Source organism: Sminthopsis crassicaudata, chromosome 4 (genome assembly GCF_048593235.1).
Source record: "Sminthopsis crassicaudata isolate SCR6 chromosome 4, ASM4859323v1, whole genome shotgun sequence".
Taxonomy (NCBI): domain Eukaryota; kingdom Metazoa; phylum Chordata; class Mammalia; order Dasyuromorphia; family Dasyuridae; genus Sminthopsis; species Sminthopsis crassicaudata.
The window spans coordinates 378,573,935-378,594,871 of NC_133620.1; the positions used below are offsets into that span (position 1 = coordinate 378,573,935).

Below are 20,937 nucleotides of genomic sequence, written 5' to 3' on the forward strand. Positions count from 1 at the left end.
TATATTTATCAAGTGCCTATTTTACTGTGCTAAGCTCTGGGGCCTCAAAGATGAAAAAAGGATAGTCTTTGCCTAGAGTAAGTCACTAATCTATTGGGAGAAGACAAAAAGACAAAACACAAAAAGGCAGCTAAAATCAGGGTGAGGCAGGAAAAAAGTAGAAAGTCAGACAAATCCCAAAGTACTGCAGTCAGGTGAGAAATTAGGAGATATTCTGAGCTAGTAGGGGACGGGGAGAGGGGAATCTTTCCATACATGGAGGTTTAAAGTTCTCAGCCACTGTCCCCCAAGCAGAAAGGCAGGAAGTAGTGATGAGGTAGAGTATTAACACTGATAAGATCTTATAGGATGAAGAAGTTTGTCTCAACAAAGAGCTTCCTGGGGCAAAGTCAGTCAGAGGCATCCTTGTCAGAGGTAGCCTCACCTAAGGCTAGAGGTCTGCCCTGTAGCACAGCTAGGAGGTCCAGGGGATACAGAGCTGAAGGCAGCAAGACTCAACTTGAATTCAAAGCAGGCCTCAGATAGCGTGGGTAAGCCACATAACCTTGTTTGCCTTGGTTTCCTCATCTGTAAAATGAGCTGGAGAAGAAACTGGCAAACTAATGCAGTATTCTTGCCAAGAAAACCCCAAATGGGGTCACAAAAAGTCAAGTCAGACCCAACTAAAAAAGGGAGGTTAGCCTTGTCAGAGGCCAGAGATCAAACATCAAAGATCCTGGTGAGCAGGAAGTAAAGCGCCCCCCCCCCCCAAGATTTCTGCAGGTAGAAACTGGACTGAGGCAGATAGCACCAGAGCCCTTGAAACCATTCCTAGGGGGGACAAGGAAGGAGATGGAACTCCACCCACTAGCCCCCTTTAGCTTGTAGCCAAAGCTCCTATTATAAAAGAGCCAATCTAAAAATCCTCTCTTTACAGAGGTTCTAAACATGCCATGCTATGCCAAGGAGGCCTCTGCCCACTGGAATAATATTCTTTTCCAGTTTTATCCTCTCTTTATCCTCAACCTATTTCCCTAACAAGACTTTATGCCTCTCTGTCAGGATTTCTAACCTTACTTCCCAATCCCTATAATAAACCTCTTTTATCAATTAAGGTTTTCGGGTTTATAAATTCCTTTACAGAGAATCTCTGCACTGCTAGAAGGGGGTTCCCAAAACTCCCTACCCTTGCACTGACTCCCAAGGGGTGAAGGGGAGCCAAACCTCTCCATTTGGTTCCCTGAACCCCAAACCTGCCATTAAACCTTATCATTTAACTCCCTGACCACCAGAAACCCTAATCTCATTTTGGTTCTCTAAATCTAGACCTTATCATTTGATTCCCTACTAAAGGGAACCCCAAAACCTAAACCTCATCATATTTTTAGTTCCCATACTGGGAGCCCCCAAAACTAGACTTCACCTCATCATACTGGAGAAGTCACTGAGAGCAGAATTACTATATTGGAACTCATAGAACATCCTGGTTTCTGATGTGCTGACTGAGGATAAGATGCTTGAGGATGTGGAAATAATATTAGAGAAAACAAAAATGGGAAGAGCACCTAGGCCAGGTGTTTGACACATCTGGGTTAAGGGATCAATTTTCAAGTTATCTGATAGGAACACAATTGACTTAAAAGTACAAAGGAGATAAAATCCCACATTTAACATTTTATTTTAAAGGTTCTCTTCTAATTCTCTGTCCTGTTAAGCTCATGAAAACTTATGGACAGACACAGCAGAGATGACCAATGTTTATCTAATTATTGAGTAAACCATAAAATAGGGAAATACATGGTTGTCAAGTATACCAAATCAGTCACTAAACATTTATTAAGCACTTACAGTGTGCCAGATACTTTGCTGAGCTTTGAGGTTACAGTACCTGCCCCAAGGAACTCAATTCAATGTGGAGGACAAAAACAAATAAAAATACACACAAATAAGCTAGATACAGGAATAAATAGAAAATAATGAAAATATAGAAGGCAGAGTAGAAAAAGAAAAGTTGGCAATCTTCATGTAGAAGATGGGATTTTATTTGGAGGTTGAGGAAGAAGGGAAGCTTGTAAGTAGAAATGAAGAGAATGTTTCAGGAATGGAGGATAGCTAGAAAAAAATACTCAGAGTCAAGATATACAAAATCTTCTTTTTTTCCCCCCCTTGAGGCAATTGGGGTTGAGTGACTTGCCCAGTGTCACACAGCTAGGAAGTGTTTGTCAAGTGTCAACAAAATCTTATCCATGTTATAAATAGTAAGAAAAGCCATTTTCAATGGATCAGAGAAAGTGGTAGAGAGTAAAGTGTAAGAAGACTAGAAAGATAAGAGGAGGCTAGGTTAAACAGGGCTTTGAAGGCCTGAGACTTTCTAGAAGCAAGGAGTTTATCTGGTAGATAATTCAATTAAGATTTACATTTAGAAAATTCAATTTGCAACTAAATGGAGGATGGAGTGGAGTAAGAAGAGACTTGAGGGAAGCAGACCTAATAGCAATAGTATTACAATAGTGCAAACAATAATTGATGAGGGCCTGTACAAAGACAGTAATGGTGTCCATTTGAGAGACGTTGCAAAGGTAAAATAACACACCTTAGACATATGAGGAGTATATGAGGGGTAAGAGTGAGAAGTCATGTCATATCATGTAGATTTTGAGTCTGAGACCATGGGAGGTGATGTTGTCCTCGAAAGAGAGGCTAGAATAGGAGAATAGGGGGAAGAGAAAAATGAATTCTGGATATTTAAGATATTTGAGTTTAAGATATCTGAAAGGTACTGGAGATATGAGGTCAGCAGAGAAAGTAAGAATAGAGAGATAGCTTACATCCCATTGAGGAAGACTACAAATCCAGATTTCAAAATGCAACAAATATATTCAAAATAAATGCAAGATCATTAGTAAGGGAAGTAGCATTTGGGTATAGGAAGTAGTGCTATTTTTGTTTTTTGATGCAAAAGTGAAGAAAGTGTACATTCTAGGTATGAGAAATGGGCATTGAAAAGGTACAGAGATGGGAAAGTGAAATGTGTGAGAAACCAGGAGAAATAGTTTGGTTGAAGCATAATTTGTGGGAAGGGAGTAATATATAAGGAAGCTGGAAAGGTAAATTAGTACCAAATTGTAAAAGGTAAAGTAGAATTTATATTTTATCCTTGAAGCAATATAGAGCCACTAGAATTTGAGTAGAAGAGTGACATGATCAGGTCTGTGCTTAAGGAAGATCACTTAGGCAGTTGTCAAGTGAGGAACAGGCATGTGAATTAAGAAAGCTGAATTAAGAGGCAGTAATTTATGAAAGTCTAGGATAGAGGCAATAATGTCACCTGAATTAAGATGGTAGTTATGAGAGAAGAGAGAAGGAGTGGGATCTAAGAGATGTTGTAGATTCAGAAATATCAAGATTTGGCAACAGACTTGGATATTTTGGGTAAAGAACAATAAGGAGTCAAAGATAATAGTAAGGATAGGAACCTTGGAGAGTAAGAAAAGATAGTGCCTATAACAAAAATAAGGAGGTTAGGTAGAGGGAGAGTTTGGGGGGGTGGGATAAAGATAAGTTATTCTGTTTATGATGTGCTGAATATGAGTTATCTCTGGGATATCCAGTATGAAATGCTCATTACGAATATAAGACTAGAGATCAAGAAGGAGCTCCAGAGGATGTATATGCATCTATGAATCATTTGAATAGCAATAATTAAATCCAGGTAAGCTGATGAAATTATTAAGAGTGTGTAAAGAGAAGTCAGCGCAGAACAGAGCTTGGAGCTATACCTACAATTTGAGTAAATTGCATAGATAATGATTCACAAAAGGAGACTAAGAAGAAATAGATAAAAGGAACACGATCATGAAAATCTAGTGTGTCTAGGAGAGAAAAGAGAATTGACAACAGTGTCATATAAAAGAACTTTTGTTAAGAGATCATGAGAAGAGATTTTCAGCATACTGAGAAATGCCTCCCCTTCCCCATCCCACTTTGCCAAGGATTCCCCACCCCTGGCTTTAGCTCTTCTTCCCCTCCCCTCCCCCATATGTGTGATCATATTTATGGGAGGACCTAGACTAAAAAATTATATAGAATAAATCATGATGGATTGTGACATGCATTCTTGGATTCTTTCCTCTTCACAAAATCCTTAATTTTTCTTCAAGAAACAGCTCAAGTACCACATTGATTAGATTACTTAAGTATAGAAGTAATCTTACTCTCTAATTTAGGTGATTTGTCATTGTCTGACAAACTGTACCTTGATCTTATGCTTTTGCCTATATTTACTGTAATGGCTTTCCTGACACTCTTTGGCTGTTTAGATTGTACATTAGCTTAAATTTTGTCTCCTCTATAATGTCTTTTCTATCTATTGTACCTGCCAATTATCACCTTTTTCTTACAACTCCTATATAGAACTATATAGAACTGATGGAGAGAGGTCACTGGTTTGGGATTCTTCTGTAAATCCTTCCAGCAAACATTCAGTCTTTACTAGTCAGTGGGAGTAAACCAATTTTAATCAAATTCCCTAAAGAATTAAAATATTTCCTATGTCAACATCATAAATACCTATATTTACACAAAGTTAGAAGTCTATCAAATAGGAGGATAAATACCTAGTTATCTGGAATATTGCAATTATTGTCTAGTCTCCCTCTTGTGTAATAAATCTTGGTTGCTGCTGGGCTGACTTAAAACCCCACTTTCTTTATGTCCTTATATCCTGGCCCACAAAGAACTACAACATACACTGCTCATAGAAACAAGTCCAAACCACTCAGTTAACATTCAAACATTCAAGATCTTTGATCAATCAATCATTAAACATTTATTAAATATGTAGTATGTATCAGGTAATGGGGTGGCAAAGACAAAAGAAATAAACACATTCAAGAAGCTTAAATTCTAACTAATAAGGCAATATGCATGCATATACATATATAGAGAATACAAAATAAACACAAGGTAGTCTGCTACCATTCTACTCATCCCACCTTCTTTTGGATCTATGGATAGACAAAAAGTTATCATTAAACAATGGGAAGATCAAAGTAAAATTTAAAAGTTTGCCATACAAAATCATTAAAACTAAGATTAAAATGTAAACTAGGGGAAAAGTCTTTGCAGCAAGGTTTTCTTGAAATTCAGATTCAAATTTAAAGAATCATTCTCAATTCATAAATGATATTAAGAATAGGAACAGGAATTCTTAAGAGAAGAAACTCAAAGCATCTATAATTATATGAAAAATGTTTCAAATTAGTAATAATTAAAGGAAATGCAAATTAAAGTAATTCTGAGGTTCATCTTTACTATCAACAGATTGTCAAAGATGACAAAAAAGGGAAAATGATGAGTGTTGGAGTGTAGAAACACAGGCACATTGATACCCTTTGATTGGTACACCTATTCTGAAAGCAATTTGGAATTACTTGCAAAAAGTTACTAAACAGTCCGGGAAGATCAAAGAAAGGAAAAGGTTAGCCAGAAAACATTAAATACTTATTATGTATTAAGGGCTGGTGTTACAAAGAAAGATAAAAGAGAGCAGGGGGTCTGAAGACAACTGGCAATTAGTTATGAATGAATGAGCTGTTGTTTATTCTTTCTCAGAGAGACTCAAAGAAACAGGCTGATGTCTTGACTTACATGTAAACTGAATTCAAGTGAGGGTGAGCAGCACAAAGCTCTTCTCCAGAGCCATCTCTGTGGCCAGTACCAGAATGGCTAGGGATGGCCTTGGATGCAGAGGGAAACGTTGGCCTTTTTAAAATAAGGTCTCAGTTTTCAGTTGGTCAGAGACAACAACACTTAAGGCATGAACTAAGGGACAGAATAAACAGGAAACAAAATTAATTGAGGGAAGACACAAGAATGAAGAGGGATTCAGATAGACTTCCTGTAAAAGGTGAGATTTTTAGATGGGACTCAAAGGAAACCAATAAAGTCAGAAGGCACAGGTACGGAAGGCGAGTAGGGAGGATGAAGTGTCTTGCTTGAGGAACAAGGAAGCCAATGTCACTAGATCAAAAAGGTATAAGGTGTAAAAAGACTAGAAAGGCAGAGGGGGCAGGTTATGAAGAGTTTTTAATGCCCCAAAGAAGATTTTATATTTGATTCTGTAGGCCATCATTGGAGTTTGTCCAGTAGTCCTCAAACATATGCTTTAAGAAAATCACTGATTGCTAAGTAGAGAATAGACTAGAGTGGGAAGACACTTGTAGCAGGTAGGGTCAAGTGTGAAAGGATAAGGGCCTGGCACCAAAGTGCTAGACCCTCAGAGTAGTGAATGGGGAATATTCGTGAGATGTCACAATGGTAAAATCAACAAGTGCCCACTACAGATTGGATATGAGAAGTGGGGGCAGAGAAGGGAAGGTGAGAGAAACTACTTGGAGGGTATCTAGGAAGGGGAGGGGACAAGTACTAGGAAAGTTTGGGAGCAAGAAGGGTTTGGGGGAAAAGATGAGTTCGGTTTCAGACATGTTGGGTTGAAGGCAATCTAGTAGACAGTTGAAGATGCCAGACTAGAAGACAACAGACAATAAGGTTGTAGAAACAGACTTGAGAATCATCAGCACAGAACTGATAATTGAATCCATGGAAACTAATGTGATCAACTAGAATAATTTAGAAGGGAGAAAAGATCCCAGGAAAAAAATTCTATGGTTAAGGGGTATGATTTGAATGAAGATATGGCAATGAGACCAAAGGAGTTAAGCTTATGTAACATAAATTTGTAGTGGACCTAGTCGCTTTGTGATTTTCTCCAATTTTGTTAGCAACTTTGTTCACCCCCATCTCCTATATATGTATAGGCAGCAAACATCAGGAATGATCCAAGATTGGCAGGAGATGGGTAACAGGATAAGACATAAGGGAGTCAAGAGAATAGAGCTGAATTGATTCAAGGAAAGGTCAAGATGGACAAAGAAGAGGAAAGCCAGTACAGGGGCATCCCTGGGAGAGAACTAAAGGGTCAAGAAATTGGAAGTCATGAGAGGCAGAATGACAATGGACTGTAATCAGATAAGGAAATTTCAGAATTCATGAACATGGATGGATGTGGTGCATTTGTGGGTGATGGCAAGATCCAGGGTATGGCCATTTTTATATGTGGCTTACCTAGAGGGGAAGAATAAGTTATGGGAAACAAGTATGTTAAAGAAATGTGAGTCTAATTCGAGTATTAGAAGGAGTTAAACATTTAACTGCCTACTATGTCCCAGGCACAGTACTAAGCACTGGGAATAAGAAAAAAAGGGATAAGACCATGCCTTCAAAGAACTCATGATCTAATAGGGGAAGACCAAAAATAAAACAAAACCTCCATAAAGGGAAAGGAAAATACCCATGTCAGGAGCATAACAAGGTCCTGAAGCTGGGGATGAGAAATGAGCTGATGACATTTGAATTAGAGTTGATTTTATCATACTTGATAGAATGGCCTTCTTCTCTAGCCCAAAAAAGGAGTCTAATGCTTGACATAAGAATATTTCTTCTCTTTCTGAGGGAGACTAAAAACTAGGCATTTGATGCAGTGCAACAGAATAGTACCTTTTCCCTTCAACAAAAAGGTCAGAGACTAGTATCTTTTCCCATTACTTCAAAGAGAGGAAAAAAGGCCTTATATTTGCCAAAATACTTATTGCATCTCTTTTTGTGCTCGTAAAAAATTAGAAATTAAGGGGATGCTTATCAATTGGGCAGGAGCTGAACAAAATATGGTCTATGAGTATAATGGAAATACTAGTACACTGCAAGAAATGAGAAAAAAATTTCAAAGGGATGTTGAAAGGAGAAAGTGAAGAACTAAAAGCATAATTTATACTTTAATATCAATATTATAAAAATAAACAACTTATAAACTAATGAAAGAAACAAGCAGAATTGGGAGGAAAATAATACAATAACAATAATGTTGCAAAGGAAAGGAAAACTCTGAAAGCAGTAAGAACCATGATCAATATAAAGACTGAGGACTGATGAAACATAATTTTTTGATCATGGCCAATAAGGGAATTTGTTCTGCTTGGATACACATACTCATCTGAGGGAATTTGTTTTTCTATTTCCTTTTTTTCCAATGGGGTGGGGGAAAATAAAAGACTTTGTTAGTTTAAAAGAAAAAAAAAACTTTATTAGGAGTTCCAGGGCTGAAAGGGATCTTAGAGATCATCCAATCTAAATGGAAAAAAAACAAAAACAAACAAACAAAAAAAAACACAACAACAACAAAAAACAACAACAACAAACCAGAGAACTAGTGTTTCATTGACAGAAAAAACAGACCTGAAAGAGTTTAACCTACCTATGTTCCTTCATATATATGACTATTTTTGAACTAAAGAAACTGTGATGGAGGCAAAAAGATACAAGGAGAAAAAGAATTAGCAGAGAAGGAATTAGAGGAGTTAAGTATACTGGAAGAGTGGAATTATAATATTAAATCAAGTGTAAGAGAGTGGACCAATTAAAAAAAGAAACAGGAAGTGCTATATCTTAGAAGTTGGTTAAATGCCAATTATGAATTTGTCTTACATAACTGAGGATGAATAATTTTCCTAATAATAGCTTTCATTATTTTTGTATATTAAAAGCTGCAAGCTAAGAATATAATGGAAATGATATAGAAGCTCTACTATTAGATTAATCTGAAAAAAAATTAACATACTGACTATACTTATTTGATTTTTTTTGTACTTTTAACTAAATTTCTAAGTCAGAGGTTAGCATTCGCATGCTTCTTAAAAACAACTTCTTTGTTTCCTCCAAAAGTGGTTAAAAATTAAAATACTGGTTAAAAAAGTAACAGGGCAGTTTAATTTCTAATTCCATGACTTTGCAATTCAGAAAATTGCTCTTAAAGTTTTTCAGAGATCAGTACTGTCAAAGGAAGAGTTAAAGCAGATAATTCTGATAGACATTTGAGGGAGTGGAGGAGAGAAGAAAGGAGTTGCTGGTAAGCTAGGGGAGATTAAAAAAAAAAAAAAAAAAAAAAGGCTAGTGGTGTCAGTTGTTCCTGTCCATTATTCTTGAAACAAATACTGCAAATTGTCAGAAGCCAAAAACAGGCGATGAAAATTTCTAGAAAGATTTCTAAATTCTTCTAGAATATAGTCAACTCCAAAGCCAAATTCTCCCAATTACAGTCCCACCCAAAATCCAAATTCGGGGGGAATTTCTTAAGGAAAAGAAAAACGAGAGTCGGGCTAGCACAGCCCCGGGGGACATATGGGCCGGTAAGGAACGCGCTTCCTTTTCCGCAGGTGGGGCACAAATCATTAAGACCCCAAGGCTGCCATTCCACAACCCACCCCGGTCCCCCGCCCTTCCCCACGCGGTTCCCGGATCCATCTCGCCCAGTTCCGAGGAATGTAAATCCGCGCCTCGCCCAGGGAGGGGTGGGAGAAAGTGCTTTCTCACAGTCGGGGTCACTCTCTTCCCCACGCCCTCCACGCGAAGAGGGGTCTGCAAGGGGTGGGGGAGGAGCAGAAGGGGAGACCCCGGGGTGGGACCGTGGGGAGTGGAGGGTCGCCTAGGAAACAGGTACCCCAACTTTGACACCGTTCCGGTGGGTACCCCTAGCCGGGCTGGGGCCAGACTGCAGAGCCCAGCGGCTGGATGAGAACTCGACCTCTCAGGCGGCCCCGCTCCCCGCCCCGGCGCCTACCGAGTAGAGGGGTGTGGGGGCGGCGACCGTGGAGGCAGAGGTGGAAGCAACGGCGACCAAGCATTCGGATGACCGAGGCGCTGCCATGATTCTGCAGCAGCTCTCCGGGAGACGCCGGAGCTGCCCAGCTAAGCAGGAAGGGTGGCGCTGACAGCTGTTGACCCGCGCTCAGCGGCCCAACCTCGCCTGGGGCGGCGGCACCCGCGGCGGACGCTGCTAGAGGCCCCGGGCGCCGCCATCTTGGCCCGGACGGAAGCCGCGCTGAGCCAAAGCGCGAGCTCAGGCCCAGCCCCGGAAAAGCGGAAGTCGCTGGGGTCTCATTGTGAATTGCCGAGGACTAAAAGGTTTTCGTCGGTTCTCGGAAAGGAACTTCTCCAGCCCTCCCGCCCCGCTTTTTTCTCCCTTCTCCTTACACCCCGTAATGGCTAAGGTGGAGAAGCCGGGGCCGGACGACTCTCCCAATCCCGAGAGTCTCCTGGATACCTTACTGAACAACCTCTACGACTTTGGTGAGTGTGAGGAGCCGCGCCGGCGCCCACGTGGGGAAGGAGCGGCTGCGGGGGGCGCGCCGCGGGGCCGTGTGCGGGGGGCGTGAGGGCCGGCGCATTTCCGCCGGGGGCAGCTCCTCCAGCCCCGTGTGTGGGGCCGAGCCCGGGCAGGAGTCCTTTAAAGGGCGCCCAGTGAGCCTTCCCTGCCTCCCGGAGCCTCTGTTTATCTCCGGGCGAGGCCGCGAGCGTGGGCTATTCTTCGGCTGCCAAGTGTTTAGCGTGCTTTCCCACGAACTAGCCTGAGGAAGGACGGAGCTCGGGGCCCCGCTACCACCTCCCACGCCCCTCCCCCCGCTGAGTAGTAGTAGTAGTAGGTTTCCTTCTCCCAGGAAAAGCCCCCCACCCGGCACTTCCTTCCGTTTCTGATGACTCGTACCGACCTGCTTGCTGTGCCATTCCTGCTGCCTCCTGAGCGCTCTGGGCACCGGGCTGCCTGGAGATACGGCTGCCAAGTTCACTGTCTTCTCCATTCCTTCTCTGTCGTTCCAAAAAGGAAAAAAAGCTAGGCCGGCTTGTCCGACCCCTTCTCTCGTGTTACTGCCCTGCTTAGTTAGGCGGGCTCGCCTCTGAAGAAGAGAAGTTCCCCGCGGGACTTAACGAGGTGTCCGCGCTCCGAGCTCTCTGCCACCTGCGGGGAGCCCGGCCTGAACCCACCTTTTCACCGCCTCTGGCGTTCCCGGCCAAAGTAAACGGAGGGCTTCCTTAATCCCGGCGGAGCAGAAGCATATTATTAGTAGTGGGAGACCTTTTCCTACCTGGCGCCTCTCCTGCGGAAGGCAGCGCCACGCCCCTTTGGCCCAGGATGGCAGTAGGAGGAGGGGGTAGGGAGAAGACCGAGGGAGGGAAAAATAGCCTTTTGTGGGATCCTTGTATTGGAAATCTTGGGTGTCTGCTTTGGGACTGGGGAGACTGAATTTCCAGCTTGCCTTAATGTAAAAGTAGTCAACAGTATTGAGTATTTGTTCAAGAAAGCCCTTGTTCTGGGAATTGGGGGGAAGCAGAGGCATTTACAAAGGAAGCGGAAGACTGAAGTCGAATGGAGGAAATTACCTCTCTTTAAATAGTTTATAATATTCCACATTATAAAATAGGCAAACCTATGGGATGGGAACTAAGTTGGTATTTGGAGTTAGGCAGTAGATGACCATAGAACTGAGTGTTTTAAAGGCATGAGTGCTAGATAAATCCAGAGAAGCTTCCAAGTTAGGGGTGGGGAAGAGGCCCTTGGATGATTGACAGATTTACTCAGATTGAACCAAGAATATGATTGTAATTTAGGGAAAATAAGGCTTTACTGATTTCCCGGTGCCTTAAATTTTTGCATGTAGAAGATATCTTAGTGAAAAGATTCTATATTTTCTATCATAAAACAAGAAATTTTTTAGAGCAAAAAGGACCGTCTCAGATGCCACAGTCAGCTTTAGTTCACCATGCAAGCAGAAAAATAAGGCATTGGAATTTCAGAATGTATTTGGCTTAAAATAGAGGAATGAAGGGCTTCTCAATTCCGGCTAACAGTCTTAGAAATCTCACCAAAAAAAAACTTTGCCGTGAAAAGGTAGAGTTAAAAAAGTACCTGTAAGATAAGATATACAATGAAAACTCAGAAGTAGAAAAGGCCAGAAATTTACAGAAAACAAAGTTCAGGAAAATGCCAGAAATAAATTTCAAGTGTTCAGATACAGATGCACAAAAGTGTAGGGAATAAAGATTTTTTTTAAAAAGACATGCACGGATGATGAAAGCAAAGACAGGTAACGGTGAATACCCAGAGTGTGATATGGTCCTCTAAAAATAATGTCGGAACTTTTTTGATTTATCCTAACATGGTGGTGAAGGCACAGGAGTGACCTCCTCACCACATCCTCCTAACAAAGCTTTAGAATCAAGAAGTTTCTTACAAACAAGCAGAAGCAGAATTATTCTATTTCTTAATGGAGTTGCAAGAAAACAGGCAATAAGACCAGGTAAACTCCATGAAAAAACACTAGGGAAGGACCAAACTAGGTTCATCATGATGGCATTCTTGTCTGGACCAACTCCAAATACCCTATCCCAGTACCACCCTGATAAGAAGTAAAGGTCATTATTCTGCCACTTTGGGAAGCTGTTTGCTAAGGTGAAGCCATCAAAATAGAACAATAGATTTATTTCGAAAAAGAAGGGATCAGTTGGGTTGATTGGTTTTGTAGATATTTATGACTAAACACAGGGCACCTGGGTGGCACAATGGACCTGGCCTCATTTTCCTGAGTTTAAATCTGGCACCAGACACTCAGTAGTGGTGTGACCTAGAGCAAGTCTTTTTTAACCCTTTACCTCAATTCCCTTTTATGTAAAATGACCTAGAGAAGGAAACATCAAGTCATTTCAGTATCTTTGCCAAGAAAACCCCAAATGAGGTCACAGAGTGTACTTGATTGTATAATGACTGAACAATGAATTTGAACTATTTTCTGTATTACTATTTTTGTTTGTCCTTTATGTGTAGTTATGTATTTGTCTGTAAGAAACAAAATCCATAATAAATAAATTACTGGAATAAAAAAGACCTGGGTTTAAATTCTGCTCAATAGTTATGACCCTGAGCAAGTTAACTTAACCCTTCTGAATCTATTTCCTCCTATGTAAAGTGGAGATAATGACAACACCTTCTTTATAGAGATGTTGTGGGAAATTAAATGAAATAATGATAGATGCAAGTTAGTTTATGTCTTCAGGGCTGTAACCTATCTCAGCCACATTATATGTGGCTTCCTCTGTGCTAATCAAGGCTAATGATAACAAAGACTCATGAAAGGTAAAGCTGTTCAACCCGTGTGTTGCTTCTTTTTTCTCTGCTAAGGAGAATGATTTTGGGACTGGAAAGAACAGAAAATGGCTAATAGGGAGTTGAATAGAAGAAATAGGGGAAAAGAAAATCTACCTGCTCTAGATGATAAGTTCATGCCACTAGATCCAAGTGAATTAAATCTTCATTATAATAGTCCTATAAGAAAAAATTGTTGAGTCAATGTTCTTTGAAAGATCCTAGAGAATGGAAGAGGTGCCAAGAGAGAAGAGCAAATATCCTGACCTTTAACTAGAGAAAAGAAAATGAATTCTAAATACTATAACCCGGTGAGTTTGACTTACAAAATACATATATTTCTCTCTCTCTCTCTCTCTCTCTCTCTCCCTCCTCTCTCTGTCTCTGTCTCTCTCCTCTCTGTCTCTGTCTCTCTCTGTCTCTCTCTGTCTCTCTCTGTCTCTGTCTCTCTCCTCTCTGTCTCCTCTCTCTCTCTCTCTCTCTCTCTCTCTCTCTCTCTCTCTCTCTCTCTCTCTGTCTCTCTCCTCTCTGTCTCTCTCCTCTCTCTCTCTCTCTCTCTCTCTCTCTCTCTCTCTCTCTCTCTCTCTCTCTCTCTCTCTCTCTCTCTCTCTCTCTCTTTCTCTCCTTTTCTCTCTCTTTTTTTAAAAGTCTTATGATTTCAAGGTATAGGATGTTTCTGTGAGGAAACTTCCCTCAAGGCAAATCATCAACTCTTCTCTAACTTACAGTCTGAGAATTGTCTGGGTTATGGAGGGGTTATACAAATTTCCTGAGAGTCATACAGCCAGAGTAGAACATATTATTAAAGGGTTGATATCTAGAAGAGGAAGCAGTGATCACAGATGGGTATTCTAAAACTCAGGACAAATCTAGTAATTCAGGCGTAGGAACAGGATGGCATAAGTCACCCATTGATTCGTAAAATGCAGTAAAAATATCTTTGCTGGAATGTTTTTTTAAAAAGATATAATTTTTTAAGTAAAGCTTTTTATTTTCAAACATATGCACAGATAATTTGACAACATTGACCCTTGCATAGCCTTGTGTTTCAGATTTTCTCCTCCTTCCCCTGAATCCCCTCCCCTATATGGCAAGCAATTCATTATACATCAAATTCAATATGTATAAACATTTATACAGTTCTCTTGCTTCACAAGAGAAACCAGATAAAAAAGAATATAAATGAGTAAGAACAAAATGCAAGCGAACAACAACAGAGTGAGAATATTATGTGGTGATTCACATTCAGTTCCTACAGTCCTCTCTGGGTGTAGATGGCTCTCTTCATCACAAGACCATTGGAACTGGCATCAATCATCTCATTGTTGGAAAATGTCACTTCCATCAGAATTGATCATTGTATAATATTGCTGTTGCCGTGTACATTGATCTCCTGGTGCATGTAAGTCTCTTCAGGCCTCTCTAAAATCATCCTTCTAATCATTTCTTACACAACATTAATATTCCATAACATTCATATATCATAATGTATTCAGCCATTCTCCAATTGATGGGCATCCACTCAGTTTCCAGTTTCTAGCCACTACAAACAGGGCTGCCACAAACACTTTTGCACATGTGGGTCCCTTTCCCTCCTTTAAGATCTCTTTGGGATAGAATCCCAATAGAAACGCTGCTAGGTTAAAGGATATGCACAGTTGGATAACTTTTTGAGCATAGTTCCAAGTTGCTCTCCAGAATGGCTAGATCCATTCACAACTCCACCAAAATTGTATCAGTGTCTCAGTTTTCCTACATCCCCTCCACCATTCATCATTATCTTTTCCTGTCATCTTAGCCAATCTGACCGGTGTGTAGTGGTATCTCAGAATTGTCTTAATTTGCATTTCTTTGATCAATAGTGATTTGGAGAAACTTTTCATATGACTAGAAGAGGTTTTAATTTCTTCATCTGAAAATTGTCTGTTCATATCCTTTGACCATTTAAAAGATATAATTTCTAAATAAAATAAAATGCTACTCTTAATATTCACCAAAGCAAGTAGTAACCCTGAGGAAGCCATACCTTGCAGGACAGTACAAATTGTGTTAAAAGCTCTAAAACATTTTGGTTAGTAAAAGAAGATTGAACATTTCTGCATTTATATCTTTATAAAATTTTTATACCTTAATATATATGACCTTTTTGTTTTTGAGAGAAATTGATATATTCCTTTTTGTTCCCATTCAGTACTTTCCAGAGATCTACCAAATCTAACCTTCAAAAAGGAAAAGTATGAGAGAATAGGATGGAGGGACATATAATCAGAAATCATAATTGTGAATGTGAATGAGATGAATTCATCCATCAAAAAATGAAAAGGATAGAGGAACCAATTGGACACCAGAATCCAAAAATATGTTCCTATTAATGCACACATTTGAAACAGAAAGATGCAAAGTTAAAATTAGGAGCTACCATCATGATTTCAGACAAAGTGATAGCAAAAATAAATATAAAGCCTTTTATTTACAAAACATATGCATGGGTAATTTTTCAACATTGACCCTTGCAAAACCTTTTGTTCCAAATTTTCCCCTCTTTCTCCCCCATCCCCTCCAGTAGCTAGCAAGTAATCCAATACATGTTAAATATGTTAAAATATATGCTAAATCCAATATATGTGTACATATTCATAGTTATTTTGCTGCACAAGAAGAATCAGACTTTGAAATAATGTAAAATTAACCTGAGAAAGAAATCAAAACTGCAAGTGGACAGAAACATTTCCCAGAGTTCTTTTGCTGGGTGTAGCTGGTTCTATTCATTATTGAACAAATGGAACTGATTTGGTTCATCTCATTGTTGAAGAGAGCCACGTCCATCAGAATTGATCATCATGTAGTATTGTTGTTGAAGTATATAATGATCTCCTGGTCCTGCTCATTTCACTCAGCATCAATTCATGTAAGTCTCTCCAGGCCTTTCTGAAATCCTCCTGCTGGTCATTTCTTTATGTTTACTTTTTTGTGCTTCTTTTGTCTCTGGTGTTTTCATATCAGATTTTTTCAGCTCAGTCTTTTCATTAAGAATTAGTAGTAATTTTCTATTTCAATAAAAGTTCATTTTCCCCCAGTATGATTATAATCAGTTTTGTTGAGTAAATTTTTTGCCTTCTGGAATATCATGTTGCAAGGTCTCCTTTCCTTTTAGAATAATGGCTAGCAAATTTTGTATGATTCTGACTGTAACTTCTGGGCATCTCAATGATTTCTGGCTGCTTATAGCATTTTTTCATTAACCTGGAAGTTTTGGGTTTTGATAGTTTACATTTTGATATTTTTTGGGTGAGGTAGCCAATGATTATATTCAGTTTCTACTTGGTGTTGGAAAGTTTTTTTGTTTGTGATTTGGAATAATGTCTTTGTTCTTCTTTCGAGTAGTCCGTTGACTTTTTTTGTTGTTGTTATTTGTTTGAAGTGACTTGCCCAAAGTGACATAGCTAGGAAGTGTTAAGTATCTGAGATCAAAGTTGAATTCAGGCCATATCTGAGGTCATATTTGAATTCTAGTCCTCCTGACTTCAGGACTGGTTCTCTATCCACTATTCCACCTAGCTGCCCCAGTCCATCGACTTATTAAATTGTCTCTCTTCAATCTGTATTCCATGTCAATTCTCTTCCCTGTGAGATAACATTTTTAATCTTTTGATTTTATTTTAATTTATTGATGCCTCTTGAAGTCATTAGCTTTTATTTGGTCAAATCTAATTTTCAAGGTTTTGTTTCTCATTTTCCAAGCTGTTAATTCTTTTCATTTCTTTATATTATAGATTTCATTTTTTTCCCCCACTTTTTTCCTCTACCACTTTCATTAATTTTTAGAATTGTTTTTAGGGCCTTTTAAAATTTCTTGTCTAGGAATTCTGTTCAACTTTTGTTCAAACTATGTTTTTTCTTGAAGTTTTGTTTATAGATGCTTTTAAGTCACTTTTTTCTTTTAAGTTTGTATTTTGAGCTTTCTTATTACCATATGGATTTTTTGTTTGTTTGCTTACTCATTCTTCTATCCTGCTTCTTAACCTAGGACTTTTTATTACTACACTATGGGAGGAATGTCTTACCTGAACTTTTGTCTTATGTCCTTATGCTTTCACCAAATCAGAACCAAAACACCCAAGCCAAAGTCATACCTCAAGCCCACTTCCATAAATTTAGAAGTTCAACAGCAAAGGAGCTTCACTGCATGAGTGAAAACTCCCTGAATGAACAAAAAGCTTATCTAAGTTTCAGTTTAGGCAGGAGGTGAATTGGGTATTAGATACTTTGAGATTGGACGAGGTTGTTGCTGGGTATTAGTGGACTAGAAATAAATGTGGTATCCCATGGTTAGACAGAGTTAGAGTTAGTAATGGGAAAGAATCTTCACATTAGTTGTCTTTTATAATCTTTCTCTGATAGAAAAGGATTGTTCTTGCTGTTTTAGCAATAAAGAAGGTCCTAGACAGGGAAATGAGGAAGGAGGAATGGGGAAGTTGCAGTACAAATAGGTTCAGGGACAATAGAGGAATTTCTGGCAAAGTTTTCTTTGCTATCTACAATAATTTTAAATATCATTTAGTATGTGTCAGGCACTGTGCTCATTCGATTCTTATTAACAACCCAAGGAGGTAGATGTTATCATTCTCTCTATTTTACAGATGAGGATACTGAGGCAGATTAAGTGATTTGCTAAGGATCACACAGCTAGTAAGTGTTTGAGGCTGCTTTTAACTCAGGTCTTCCTGATTCTAATCCCAGTGCCCCATCTACTGTTCCACTTAACTAGCTGGGTACCTTTATGTATGTCACTTCACACTCGTATTTTGAGGATAGTAACATCCCATTAAAAGTCAGTGTGTTTATATTTTCCTTTTGTCCTTGAAAGCACAGGAGAAATCTTAGATAAAAAGACATCGAAAAGAAGCAAAAATAAAAAGAACAAGAGAGATTCAGGTACTTCAGAAGCCTCACAAGTGGATACAGCCTTGCAGCCAGATGATCTTTCCAGAGATCAAAAGAAAAGTGCTTCTAGCTTCTTCAAAAAGCTTAAGGAAGAGCTTCTTTGTGACCCTTCTAAGGGTTCCACTGCTCCTGCTCATCCAGAAGTCTCTGCAACAATTTCCCCTGTACCACTGCTAACAAGGGAGAAAAGAGAACCAGTGGAAGTGGTTGAGTTTCACAGCTGGAATAAAAAGAAGAAAATTGAAGTAGAACCACCCAAGACTGAAGACACAAAGGTAATAAATATCTGTTTATATCTAATTAATACAGTACCCTGAACCCTATTATTCTTGGTAACATATAGCGTTTCTACCTTAATAGGTTTTCTACCTTAATCAAGCACTTTCCCCCCCCCCCCCCCCAAAAGCTTGATTTTTGTAGGAGATAATGCCACACGTAGGAACAGGCAGCAATTATGTAAAATGTAAGCTTTTTGAAGACAAGGATGGTTTAATTTTTGTCTTTTATTCCCACAGTCTAGCATAGGAATAGAAGAAGTTTAATAAATAACTTGCTGGTTCATTAACTCCAAATTCTGAAGATGTGCCATTTATAAATCTGGCTCATTTGTCATTCTTTGTGCAAGTTAATTAATGTTTGCTGATTACCCAGCTGTCTCATTTGCAGAAGGACCTTTATAAGACATTGACCAGAAACCCCCATCACAGATAAACACACACACAAAAACATGATTATATACATATATATATACATTCATATACATACATATACATAATATATACATATATATTATATACACACATATACATTCATATACATATACACACAAAAACATGATTATATACATATATACATTCATATACATACATATACATAATATATACATATATATTATATATACACATATACATTCATATACATATACACACAAAAACATGATTATATACATACATATATATTCATATACATACATATACATAATATATACATATATATTATACACACATATACATTCATATGTGCGTGATTATATACATTCATATCTATGTAAGACTATACTATACATGTTTGTCTTCTGTTTTTCTGAAGGTAGATAACATCTATATTTTTCTAACATGGATAACAGAGTGTAGTTTTCTTATATTTTTATCTTTTTTCTTTTTTTTCTTTCCTGAGGCTGGGGTTAAGTGACTTGCCCAGGGTCACACAGCTAGGAAGTGTTAAGTGTCTGAGATCAGATTTGAACTCGGGTCCTCCTGAATTCAGGGCTGATGCTCTATCCACTGTGCCACCTAGCTGCCCCTATTTGTTATCTTTTGATGAAATCTATTTTAGTTTTAATTTTTAGATCATGATTAATTACTACCTCTGCTTTTTTTACATAATAAATTCTACTCTGATCTTTATGTTTATGTGTATCTCTTTATTTCCTATTCGTCCTGACTCCTCTCCTTTACTTCCACCCTCTACCTTTAACTCCTTTTACTTAATCTACTTCTCTCTCCAAGGTTCTTCAAACTCTTATTTCTTTATAAATTTAGAAGACTCTTATTCCCTTCTTCTTCTGTTTATTTATTTTTAATACACATTGTTTTATGAATTTTTGTTGTTGTTTTTTAATTTTATAATTATAAATATTTTTTTGACAGTATATATGCATGAGTAATTTTTTTATAACATTATCCCTTATATTCATTTTCCCATATTTTCCCCTCCCTCCCTCTACTCCCTCCCCTAGATGACAGGCAATCTCATACATTTTACATGTGTTACAGTATAACCTAAACACAATATATGTGTGTAAATCCAATTTTCTTGTTGCACATTAAGTATTAGATTCCGAAGGTATAAGTAACCTGGGTAGATAGAGAGTAGTGCTAACAATTTACATTCACTTCCCAGTGTTCCTTCTCTGGGTGTAGTTATTTCTGTCCATCATTGATCAACTGGAAGTGAGTTGGATCTTCTTTATGCTGAAGATATCCACTTCCATCAGAATACATCTTCATACAGCATTGTTGAAGTGTATAGTGCACTTCTGGTTCTGCTCATTTCACTCAGCATCAGTTCATGTAAATCTCTCCAAATCTTTCTGAATTCATCCTGCTGGTCATTTCTCACAGAACAATAATATTCCATAACCTTCATATACCATAATTTACCCAACCATTCTCCAATTGATGGACATCCATTCATCTTCCAGTTTCTAGCCACTACAAAAAGGGCTGCCACAAACATTTTGGCACATACAGGTCCCTTTCCACTCTTTAGTATTTCTTTGGGATATAATCCCAATAGCAGCACTGCTGGATCAAAGGGTATGCACAGTTTGATAACTTTTTGGGCATAGATCCAAATTGCTCTCCAGAATGGTTGGATTCTTTTACAACTCCACCACCAATGTATTAGTGTCCCAGTTTTCCCATATCCCCTCCAACATTCATCATTATTTGTTCCTGTCATCTTAGCCAATCTGACAGGTGTGTAGTGGTATCTCAGAGTTGTCTTAATTTGCATTTCTCTGATCAGTAGTGATTTGGAACACTTTCATATGAGTGGATATAATTTCAATTTCATCATCTGAGAATTGTCTGTTCATATCCTTTGACCATTTATCAATTGGAGAATGGTTTGATTTCTTATAAATTAGAGTCAGTTCTCTATATATTTTGGAAATGAGATCTTTATCAGAACCTTTAACTGTAAAAATATTTTCCCAATTTGTTATTTCCCTTCTAATCTTGTTTGCATCAGTATTATTTGTACAGAAACTTTTTAGTTTGATGTAATCAAAATCTTCTATTTTGTGATTGATAATGATCTCTAGTTCTCCTCCGGTCATAAATTCCTTCCTCCTCCACAGGTCTGAGAGGTAAGCTATCCTATGTTCCTCTAATCTATTTATGATCTCATTCTTTATGCCCAAATCATGGACCCATTTTGATCTTATCTTGGTATATGGGGTTAAGTGTGGATCCATATCT

At 38.6% G+C, this 20,937-nt stretch overlaps 2 protein-coding genes across 5 annotated transcripts in view; one reads left to right on the plus strand and one right to left on the minus strand.

Moving 5' to 3' along the window:
• The window catches only part of GNPAT (glyceronephosphate O-acyltransferase), a 41,777-nt gene extending 29,034 nt beyond the window's left edge, over positions 1-12,743 (minus strand). For 2 of the 4 annotated variants that reach the window (XM_074262341.1, XM_074262342.1), the window contains exon 1: positions 9,653-9,791. Coding sequence is in view for 2 of the 4 variants with exons in the window: in XM_074262339.1 (XP_074118440.1) it covers positions 10,581-10,670 (90 nt within the window). In the remaining 2 variants the exon portion in view is untranslated. Of the gene's footprint in view, positions 1-9,652; positions 10,130-10,580 lie in introns of those variants that run through there. The other 2 variants (XM_074262339.1, XM_074262340.1) reach the window with 2 other exon arrangements.
• FSAF1 (40S small subunit processome assembly factor 1) overlaps positions 9,960-20,937 on the plus strand; it is a 32,007-nt gene continuing 21,029 nt past the window's right edge. Inside the window, exons 1-2 of the mRNA XM_074262343.1 lie at positions 9,960-10,161; positions 17,882-18,228. Of these exons, the coding sequence (XP_074118444.1) occupies positions 10,074-10,161; positions 17,882-18,228 (435 nt within the window). The 5' untranslated portion in view covers positions 9,960-10,073. The remainder of the gene's footprint in view (positions 10,162-17,881; positions 18,229-20,937) is intronic.